The sequence below is a fragment of the Lepidothrix coronata genome, unplaced genomic scaffold, assembly GCF_001604755.1.
Source record: "Lepidothrix coronata isolate B3197 unplaced genomic scaffold, Lepidothrix_coronata-1.0 Scaffold269, whole genome shotgun sequence".
In the NCBI taxonomy this organism is placed as follows: domain Eukaryota; kingdom Metazoa; phylum Chordata; class Aves; order Passeriformes; family Pipridae; genus Lepidothrix; species Lepidothrix coronata.
In genome coordinates, this window is record NW_016690449.1 from 770835 (window position 1) to 782067 (window position 11233).

Consider the following 11233-nt stretch of genomic DNA (forward strand, 5'->3'; position numbering starts at 1 on the left):
GTATCTAATTCAGGAGTCAGAAACGAGGCACTAGAATTACAGCTTTAACAGAAAATAACAGGCAGAGTGCAGGGCATTCGCTTTAGAGGGGTATAATCAAACACTTCTGCTCCCTAAAAAAATTTCTGCAGACAAATACCAAGTTAAATAGGTGGTTTACTGTGCTAAAAAAGACATCAGCCTAGATCTCCTGAAAGTCCAGATTCTAAACAGAAAACTACAAGATGAAAACGCTAACAAATTTACCTTCAATAAAGATTTTTAGAGATTATCACCATTTAAGTGGACTATTTGGAATGACACTTCCTTCCTCCCACTGTGCAAAATTCATAAGAGATTGAAAATAAAACAGTTTCCCTTGTAAGTTTTACAAACACTAGAGCAAAGATTTGATACTGCAGGTTGGGTGCTAATATATACAACTCCCTCATGAGATGAACTGTTAATATAAAGAAAAGGCATCAGAAAGCACAGGGATGAGCTGCACTAGGATTAGGTTGCTGGAAACTCATAAACAGGTGAGATTAATTTTGTTTCTTCTTATTTTTTGATTAATGACATTTGTAAGCACCAGGATTTTCTTGTTATTGGTTTTGCTTAGCTCTTTTCCACAATCATCATCAAATGAAATTAATTACAATCACAACAAATAAGGTATAGCAAGGCAAGGATCATAACAACAAAGTGGCAAGTTTCACCAACATTCTCCAGAAGCAGCTACTTGGTTCAACATTCTGACCTTGAACATTTGAATAGAGTACAGGGATTTCTTTTATTCAGAGCTTTCTTTAAAAAAATGGGAACACCACAAAATGAGCAGGTCTGGTTAGATACAGTCATACAGGATATACACATATATATGCTTCTGCTGAAGGGAACTCTCTTCTTGTTCTCACTGAAAAGAACAAAGGCAGCTTTGTAAATATTTATGAAGGAAGTTGAGAGGGGCATCATCTAACTAAAGCAAATAAATCATCCACTGACACTTGCACCCTAGTCTTCACATTTGTAATATGCAGACACAGTATTTAAATAAACTGAACCAATACAACTGGCAGTCTGGGACCCTGCTCTTCCTTTCCCAAAATGACTGGATTTAAGGCTCCTTTCAAGCATTTCAACAGGTAGGAATTTTAGTGAAGGTTTAGACCTGTCTGCACAGTGTCAGACATTAAAGAAACACAGTCCAGAAAGGTTTAGTGTAGCTGCTGTGTGGAATTGTACAGCCATTATGGTACTTCAGAGCCAAAAACCAAAGTAAGTTCATGGCAAAAGATAAAAGTAAAGAAATAGACACAGAGGTCTGTGAAAACATCTCCCATTTTGCTGTAGGTGTCCATGGAGCGACTGATCACTTCTGCAGGGATCCCAGACAGCAGGAGAGCAGCAGTCAGGACTGTCGTTTTCACCTTCTTCTCACACTAAAAGGGATAAAAACACAGTATCATGTTAGTCCTCCTAATCCAATTCTGCTTTACATGTCACCAATGTTGTGCCTATTTCACACATTCCAAATTCATTGGTAAGAGCAGCAGGTTTGGATTGATTCTCTCCAGACACAGTGGAGGATTCACAGCACTTATCCCAGACACAGATTCCTGCTGTGCCGGATCCCCCGGAGCTGAGCGAGAGGCTGGAGAACAGCAGAGAAAATTGATCCCGGATATTCTGCCTCCAAGCAGGCTGAGAGGTGGGGCTGTGCAGGACTGGGAAGATTCCCAGACAGGGGCAATCTGGGTGTAAGAAGCCAAGCCTGGCAGGTCCACTGGCAGAACTGGATTAATCTCATTACACTACTTGGCAAAAAATAGAACACAGAAAGCTTTGGGTTGGAAGGGACCTTAAAGCTCATCTCGTTCCAACCCCCCTGCCATGGGCAGGGACACCTTCCACTAGACCAGGTTGCTCCAAGCCCCATAAATACTGTTAGTTTTCTAACAGAAAAATTATTTAGAATTGAAAACCCAACTGTTTCTATTTTAGTACAACTTAATTTGGAAGTTTCATCCTCTGAACTCAAAAATCTCCCAAAACCTTCTGAAAGATGTTCCATCCTTGAGATGAGGAATCCCAAGAATGCAAAGTCTGTCAGGAAGGAAAAGGTGACAGTGGCTGAAAATTCTGGTGATTTGATGATATTTGCTGGATATCTTAATTTAATCCAATCTAAATTAAGCTTTCAAGAACATTTCTATGTTTCGTGAGAGAAAAATGAAGGATAACTAACAGATTGACCTCATGCAATGAAGTGCAGTAAAAGCACATTGTGGAAAGGAAACACCTCTTTAAATTCTGAAACTGAAGAGCTGATTTTAAATACAGCAGAAACAAGATCAAGAAGATGTAGCTGATGAGCTGGTGCAAATCTAAGGCTAATTCTACTGTTTCTTGTTGTGACACATCAGCTTAGAGTGACTATTACGATATACTTAACTACAAAAGAACTGCTGATTTATTCTGATTTCCTACAGGTAATGTATTATTCCTTTTAAAATGTAAATTTTCCCTTTTAACTATGGATTGAACATCATTCAATCCCACTTTGCAGCACAAACCTGACAAAATCATCAACCTAACAAATACTTCAGCACAATTGCCTGGTGTAAATATATGAATCAAGTGATAGAGCAAATCTAGCTAATGAGCAGCAAGTTTCACACACAAATAAATGTCTCATTTCAAGCTGCCATTCAACCTGATACCAGCAATGGAATGCAGAGCTCTTAAAACCCATGTTCTGCCTCATTCTTTAGCAAACACACTCACAAATTTCATCCAGATATTACATGCAGAACAGCTGCTGACAGAGCAAACAGTAACCAGAGAAGAGCATGGTCTAGGAGAAAAGCAAATTTCCTGAAGACATGAAAGAACTACCTGGATTTCCTGGTCAGATGCTTTTAATTAGGCTACAGCTAAACAAGCTGCTAGTCCATGTTTTCACAGAAACTGTAAAAAAAGATTTGGACTAAATCTGGAAAGATTAAAAATTAGTATAAACTATCAGCATTGGTAATACAACTCTACAGGTTAAAACAAGAGAAGAATACTTCACATGTGTTGGTCCTAATACAATCTAAACACAAATTTAAATTTAAAACACTGCAAATTAATCTAATTCTGAAAAAAAAATTACCTTTGGAAAGTACTTGGACAGTCCCATGTAAGCGAGTTGTAGAGTAAGAAATGGTGCAAATATTGACTGAAGAAACAGAACAGAATATACAAAAATTAACTTGGTCAGAAGTAACAGCTAAGAAACACAGAAATGTAATGTTTCCTAAGTCATAAATAAAAATTAGTAGGTAAAAAATAACTCGTGGAACACAGCAACAGTATTCTTGAATACTACAAACCTCAGGAGACAAGTTACATGACAAAAATAAGGTTCTGCCCTATTTGGAGCCTAAAACCACAGAAATCACAGAAGGGAGCAGCAGTGAGTGAAACTGAGCCCAGGGATCCAGGAGGTGGCAGGTTGTGCCTGCCACACATCTCTGTGCTGTTCTGGCAGGCACCAGGAATACTGAGAATTACTTTTCTCAGACTGATAAATGAGTAGGATCTACTTATCTTGGGACAACTGTTACTGTTCCTAGAATCACAGAACGATTGGGGTTGGAAGGACCTTAAAGACCATCTCATTCCAACCCCCTGAAGGGCAGGGACACCTTCCACTAGACTAGGTTGCTCCAAACCCTCTCCAACCTGGCATCAAATATTTCCAGGGATGGGGACACTATTCTTACCCTATTATTCTTTTGTACACTCCAAACTAGGGGAGCAGCTGACTCATATATTCAAAAAGAAGGGAATAAATTTGCAGGGGACTTAAACTGCAACAACTACTCCAGTGCATCTGTCCTCAACCACTACAGACCAAACACGTGCTGCTCTCAGTGGTTACACAGTGGCTGTGTGGAAATGTAGTGTGTCTGAAGTTCCCAACTGGGTCACTACCAACAGACTTCAGCCCCAGATGAAGGGTATTTCACAATAAATTTGCAGAGCAGGACTGTTCCCCTGAACTCACCAGGTACTTGCACACAAAAGCCCTGACCACGACGGCGAGCAGAGCACATCCCACCAACCGGAAAATGCGGAAAGAGTCAAACTCCTCCCCGGCACTCCCGTTCTCCTGGCTCGGCTTCTCACTCATCAGCTGGTTCCTCAGCTTCAGAGCCTCGTCAAATCTGGACAGGTACTGCTCCAGCCCGTGTCTGGGTGGCCGTGGTGCAGCCTCCGGGGGCAGATCACCCCGGTGCCGGTGGCGGAGCTCCCCTGTGCCCTCGGTGACCAGCTCGGGGGCTTTGCTGAACAAGTCCTTGTCCCCCCGGAGCTCTGCCAGGCTCCCTGCGTGGTCAGCAGAGCCTGGCACGCTGCACACGGAATCTCCAAGCACGATTCGCTTGGAAACCGAAGGAATGGGGAGGGAGTTGGATTTATCCTGCTCGTGCTGCAGCTTTGACTCTGTGTGACTGTCGTCATCTGAAGGAGAGAAACAGAAACACGCAGTTACACACAGCAGGTACGTGGAACAACACTTTGGCCAAACTGGATTGGCATCCTGGGTTGATGTCTCTGCTTCCCAAGTGAAAAGAAAGGACTAAAGAGGGCACTGCTTCACAGACAGACACGGGACAGGCAGCTGGGCAGTGCAGGCCACAAGGTGAAGCTGCTGGTCAGCAGTGGAGAAGTTAAAACACTGTACTTCCCTAAGCAACAGCACTGCCTGCACAGGAGGAAAGACCTTGTTCCAAATGCACAGAGCAACATAAAACAAAAGACAAAGATTTGCAGAAGATGAATCACCCAGGAGAGCATTGAAACCTGACAAATGAGCAGGCAACAGAAGTGTATCTCTGCTGCCAAATACTCCAAAATTGCCAGAATACATAAAACTCTCTAACACTGTCTTTTTAGAGTTAGAAAGCAAGGCATTACTTCATTTCTAGCCAGAGGTGTAAGACAGATTTCAGTCCCCACACAGACCCAATAAATAATTTTTCTACCTATTTTTACATTTTTAGCAAACAAATCAATGCTTATTGGTTCTTAATTACATAATTCTCTTTAGTTAATATTCTGCCTTTTATTGGGCATTAATTTCTCGCTTTTTATGATAATTAGTTTATATCTTTAGTCTTTTTAGTATCTTTTTCTCTCAGAAGGGACTTTGTATCACATCTATGGAGTCTTTGTTACCCTTCTTTATCTGCTGATTTCTGCAAAAAGCCCTTGCAGTTCATAAATCTTGGGTTCCAGATGTCCAGCTTCAACAATACATCTTTCTCTCTCCCAGGCTTTGTTCATTGAAGTATTTCAAGGTTAACTTTTAACAAAACTTACAGTTTTGGTACTTTTCCCAAGCTGCGTTCCCACAAAAGTAGCTTATGACAACTTTCTGCTAAACACTGGCTAAAAGTGATTTAAGGCCTAACACAGCATGTATAATTAATTAAAACAACTAACAAAAGGTTAATTAAAGCTATTAAAAATTACAAAAGTTGTATCATTTCCAACAATTTGGCTTGTCTTCTATTGCCAGAGGCAGAGCAGTGTTAATCTGCTCTGTATGAAACCTCAAGACCCATCTTAGAGCAAGAGAGGCGATGGCAGAGAACAAAAGCCAAAGCAAGAGACACAACAGGTCTGGTCCTACCAGAGAGCGAGAACCAATGCTTAAGAAGAACTTCTCAGTGTTAAATCACATTGATTCATGGCTCACGGGCACCCCTGTAAACCAAAATCTGACAACTCTTTCCTGACAAGATGGTCAGCCCACTTGAAGCATATGGAGAAATATAAACGACCTACCTATGATTCTGCCAGAAAATCCTGCATGCCAACCACAAACGTCCAGCGCCTGGTCATTACCCAAACGAGAGACAACCGACCGCTATAAAAACCAAGCTACGAAAGCCAGGAGTAAATGACTGGAAACCTGGGGGAGGCTCATCCTTTCTCTAACTAAGAAAAACCACTTGCAGGGGAGGCTCACCCTTTCTTTAGCTAAGAAAACCCACTTGCAGTGAAATGACCAGGGACAGTGTCGGCCCCAAGTCCCGACGTTCTGGTGACACACGGATCTTACCCGAGGGCGGGTCCCCCGGAGGTCGCGCTGCTCTCAGAGCATCCCTGCGAGGGCAGGCGGCACTGAGGGACCCTGGGGAGCCAGCAGGCCCTGTCGCCGCCGCTCCTGCCCGCGAGGGGAGCGCGGGCAGCGCTCAGGGCGAGAGGAGCCCGAGGCGTCCCCGCAGCCCCGCGCGGAGCCCTTACACCACCCCTGCCACCCGGCTCACCCTTGCCGGCCGCGGGCCGGTGGAAGCCCATGATGCGGTTGATGCGCTCCTCCGAGTTCATGAGCAGCTTCCTGCGGCGCAGCTCGGCACGGCGCTGGGACGCCGAGAGCCCCGCGGGGGGACCCGGCGGTGTGGGCGCCGCGTCCGCCATCCCCGGCTCCTCAGGCCCGGCACCGCGCCCGCCCCGCGCCCCGCGTCCCGCGCAGGCGCGGGCACCGCCCTGCCCGCCCGCTGAAGCGAGCGCCACCATTTTGGGCAAGGGCAAGAGAAAGGCGGGACGCGCTAGGGAAGAGTCCCGCTCCCCGCGCTCTCTAACGGCGCGGCGCCAGCACTAAAGATGGCGGGCGCGGCCTCGGAGGTGACGTCACAGCGCTGTGAGGGCGGGAAGGGGCGATGGCGGCGCTGAGGGGATGGGGATGACGGGGCACCCTCAGGCTGGGCAGGGGCTGTGCACCGCACACAAGCGTGCAGCACCCACAGGGGAACACCCCAATCTGCCGCCGCACCGCTGCGGACTGACTGTGCACACTGAGCAAAGACCAACACACAAGGACCGCTCCAGGATTCCAGAATTGCTGTGACATTACAGAACTCGGAGTGCACTCAGTTCTTTCTAGCAAGACGCATAATATTCATGTTTATGCACACTAAAAGTCTATCACACCTATCCTTGTGTGATAGGTGATAAAGCTGTACCACATTAATTCTTCCTCTACCTGAACACTGCCACAGACAACCACTGGGCGACAGCACCCGAGAGCCAAACTGAAGGAGCGGGGACAGGGATCATTTCCATCGGTACTTCACATAATTGCCCTCCACATCCTCGACCCCAAACGACTTTGCTCCTTAACGCCCCAGACACTTCAGTTAGGAACAGGAGATCCCACACTGAGGGTTCCAAAGCCCAGAGCCACAGCCGGAGTGGTGGAGCTCAGCAGCAGCAGGACAGTGGGATGTGTATTGGGGAAAAAACCCCAGTGCTGACAAGTCCAATTAATATTTCAACAAAACTGAATGACAGAATTCTGTATTCAAAAAACAGTTAAATACAGAGATCTGACTACCAAGCTCATGCATTAACTCATCCACGATGAACCAGAAGCAGCGGTGACAACAGCCCATAAAAGAATTGGCAAGCGTAAAATGGAAATGACTTTTACAAAAAGGTGCTGAAAGAATGGGATGTTAAATGAAGATACAGGATCACCTACAAGAAAATTGATCACCATCTTGGAATGCTGCTGAAGGCTAAATTCCAACCATCACTGTCAGCTGGCTCATGAGACCAACTTCCTGATTGATGCATGGTATTTATCTCACTTAATCAAATACATTACTCTATTTTTATTTATAAGAAAGGAGTGATGGACTTGCATGAGTTCTTTCAATTAATTTTATTGAGTAGCCAAATCTGATAAATTAGCACAGATAAAATAAGCATTTGCATGTGTTACAAATGACTTTTTACAGGAATAAAACAGTGAAAATTACAAACTGTAAAAAGGAGGACAAGTAAATCCTGTCTCAAATTCAGAAGGGGGGAGATTTATAACTTCATACTGAAGATCAAATGTTTGAGTTCAGAAAACAAAGGTTTAATATTACAATATTATACACTACTTTACAAAATTAAATTTACTATAAGGATTACATCCATAATAGTAAACAGAACCTTAAAATCACATTTAATGGTCCCTTAACTTAACAGCCATTCTGCATCTTTGATTAAAATCTGTTAAGAAATTAATTCTAAATAAAAGTGAATCATTCTAGTTATTGCAACACAGTCTATGTGGACTTAGACTCAAATATATTAAATTAAAAACAATAATGAAAGCAAAGTAAAAATGGATGGTAACAATGTTGTTCGCTGAACACTAATGTGTCAAATACAGAAATAGCTTAAACAAAAGTGTTCAACTAGAAAAACAGACACACCTCTACCACACATTTGCAGTGGGAGAGTTGTCATGCTGAGATCTAAGTACCAGAGCCACTCTTGCCTACTTTTGCAGTTCATCTTCAGTGTCCTCATTTTTCAATGTTATGTAAAAATGAGAAATCCTAGGTAGTGTGTGTGTCCATCTGCCCTGTGTTGCCCTTACAGCAGTACAAGTGAACCAGCAGGCCTTCCCCACTGCTAGGGAATAAATTAATACAGAATTTCTTCCAAAGAGAAGAGAACTCCAAGAGGGTTCATCGGACTCATTTATCATGTTTTGCTCTGTCAAACTTAGGGACTGCAATTCAAAGTTGTTAATTGCCACAAAGACAGACACCTTCAGCCATTAGTCTGGTGTACATAAAGCAATGAGGCCACCTCCAACATTTATGTTTCTTAAAAAAAATAAGGGATATAGTAGCAAAATACAGTCATAGTAACAAACAGACTTCGGGTGGGCTGTTAGATGTAAGGATGGTTTTCAACATCTGGGTGATAATATACCCAAAACACAAGGTTTAAGTCAGAACCTATGCAAGTGCAGAGGTTCCATTTATGATTTAAATGAAGAGACCCCTTTCCCCCCTGGAAAAAAAAAATCAGACTGTCAAAACTTAAAAAACCTCTTCACTATGACTAGAAACTGTGCAATTCTCTGAAAAGCTGTTCAAGTAAATATATTCCTGTTTGCTACGGAGGCAGCAGACAGGGAAGCTTAAACTGGTTCTATAATAGGCTTTCCATGCTATTTTAGTCATTGTTCTGAACTTTAGCTTCTTGTGCTCAAGCCACAAGAACAATTTCCCCCAAGGAACTCCTCCCCTGAAGTAAGGCAACTCCTGACAATCACGTGCAGCTACAGCCTGAAATGGGAGCAAATGTTGACCCAAATGTTGACCCCACTGACATTTGTGTCACCAAATGTAAGTGAACTAAGCACAGTACGTTTGACCACTTACAAGTGTACAACCTCTTCAAGTTACTTGGCCCAGGAAGCAGGTTTTGCAAAACCTTTAAGTTTACACTCTTAAACAAAAAAGCAAACCAAGATTTCTCCATACGCAACACTTCCATAGGCATAGGGATACAGCAAGTTAAATACTCTGTGTTGGTAGCTATCAATGATAGCCTAATCTTCAAACCAGAACAACTATCAATACACTTCTATAAAGTTATTTAAATACTTTTTGTATATAAATTTTCGATTCAAGTCTGATGTCAGCTTCAATCTGCAGCTCTGGCAGGATCTGAGAGTATATTTAAAGCTTTTATTTGGTGCACACTGGCTTTGGACCTGGGCTCATCACACAGCTACAGTAAAAAAACCCTCCTTTGACAACTTCAGGCATGTCTGCAATGATACACGAATCTTCAAATGCGATATAATAATTTTGTTCTTGGAAAAATAATTTCCTGTTTTAACATCAGAACGTTCAGTGTTGTCTCTAAACGTTCGGCCCCAAGCGCTGCCACACAAACACCAGATCTGAGGGGCCCGACATTCAGTTCACGTAAACAACAGCCAAAAGTCTACTGAACGTAAACCCAAACAATAAATCTGAGATAACCTCCCTTGCCCTTCCCCTCCCACAAACTGAAATTAAAATTATTCCTTCTACTGAAGAAAAGCAAAGCTTGCCATCTACCAAGCCTACTCTTGCTGCTGACTCAGCCACCTCATGTAGGGCCCACTCCTCCCCAGCTTTTAAATTAGAATACTGACTTATTAAAAGCTTTATGAATTCAGCCATCTCGTCCAGGTTAAGCTTACCTTTAGTCCTATTAGCCATAATCCAAATCCAAGCACTGGATTCTACACTCCGTAAGTATTTGTTCATTTCACAATGAACACTTGTTTCATTGCTACTTTAAGCATTAAGTTGAACATTGAGATGCTCTGTCTGTAATCACTGGATGCACTTAGAAAGAATTTCCCTGCAAATCATGATCAGTATTGTGAGGTTTTATATCTAGCAGCAAAAAAAAAAAAAAAAAAGGCAAAAAGTTACAGAAATATACATTTTGAACAACAAAGAACTCTTTATTTTACAAAATGTATTTCACCTTTTCAGTATTGCCTTTGTAAATGTACTTCATGCTGCAACTACTTACAGTAAAAACACGATTTGCAGCAAATTAAAGGTGCTCAACCGGTTCCAACAGGTTGATTTTTTTTTTTTTTAAGGTACAATATTTATGTAGTTGCACATTTGATTCTCAGATGTGGTCCTTTATTTGCTTTAGTTCGTTGAAATCACAGTGAGAACTTCTCATTGACTGCCTCAGGCCACAGAATTAATGAAGATATTACAAGCACAATCATTCTTTACTGCAAAATCTTTCCTTAAAGAAGTGAGCCAAAGGCCAGTGTTTCATTTATTCACTTGCTGCTGTATATGAAGGAGGAATTCATAGTATGATAAGGCTGATTCTGTTCTGTCTTCAATCATATTTTGCAGAAAACTTGATTTCAATGGACTCTCATCCCTTAAAAATGAAAATAGTGTTTGAGTGAAATAAACATTTGCCAAGAGCTACAGTGCAATACATTGATAAAGTTACAGGCAAAACATTTCAAGAGCTTAAGGATATATGAAAAGAGCCCTTAATAGTGATTAATCCTAGTAAGGGCACTTACCAGCATTTACTTCATTTATATGACATTACCTAAAGATTGTTCTGTGACATTTAGTCTTTTATAGTCTGTGGAAATTCTAATTTAAGACAACTCACAACGAGTCATATCTGTTGTCAAATCTGTCAGGCACAGCACACACCATCATTAAAACTTCCATTAAGGAAGTTCAGTATATGATATCCAAATATGTATTGTTAACAGGTTCCTGAAGAAGTACAACGACTTAAAACCCACTTACTTTATTATATATAGTATAGGAAAGAAAGGTCTCTGTTCTCTCAGCCAAGAAACAAAAGCTCGTGTTCTGATGGATTCTGCAGTTTCAAGTTCTGGGAGATGTGTCTAAAA

The 11233-nt window shown here is 42.2% G+C and overlaps 2 protein-coding genes and 1 long non-coding RNA gene across 4 annotated transcripts in view; 1 reads left to right on the forward strand and 2 right to left on the reverse strand.

Annotated features, from left to right (window-relative positions):
• Positions 1-597: 597 nt before the first annotated feature.
• Positions 598-6471, reverse strand: CAMLG (calcium modulating ligand). Its single transcript, XM_017836071.1, has 4 exons — positions 6303-6471; positions 4034-4488; positions 3137-3202; positions 598-1421 (listed from the first exon to the last, which is right to left on the reverse strand). The coding sequence occupies exons 1-4, from the start codon at positions 6451-6453 to the stop codon at positions 1230-1232; spliced, it is 864 nt and encodes a 287-aa protein (XP_017691560.1). The 5' UTR covers positions 6454-6471; the 3' UTR covers positions 598-1229.
• Positions 6472-6569: 98 nt separating this feature from the next.
• The window catches only part of LOC108507798, a 7165-nt gene continuing 2501 nt past the window's right edge, over positions 6570-11233 (forward strand). Inside the window, exon 1 of the long non-coding RNA XR_001878266.1 lies at positions 6570-7612. This is a non-coding gene — a long non-coding RNA (uncharacterized LOC108507798). The remainder of the gene's footprint in view (positions 7613-11233) is intronic.
• The window catches only part of SEC24A (SEC24 homolog A, COPII coat complex component), a 23444-nt gene continuing 19891 nt past the window's right edge, over positions 7681-11233 (reverse strand). The window contains exons 22-24 of one of the 2 annotated variants that reach the window (XR_001878265.1): positions 11124-11227; positions 10360-10734; positions 7681-10217 (exon numbers count right to left, since the gene is read on the reverse strand). Coding sequence is in view for 1 of the 2 variants with exons in the window: in XM_017836062.1 (XP_017691551.1) it covers positions 10620-10734; positions 11124-11227 (219 nt within the window). In the remaining variant the exon portion in view is untranslated. Of the gene's footprint in view, positions 10218-10263; positions 10735-11123; positions 11228-11233 lie in introns of those variants that run through there. The other variant, XM_017836062.1, reaches the window with a different exon arrangement.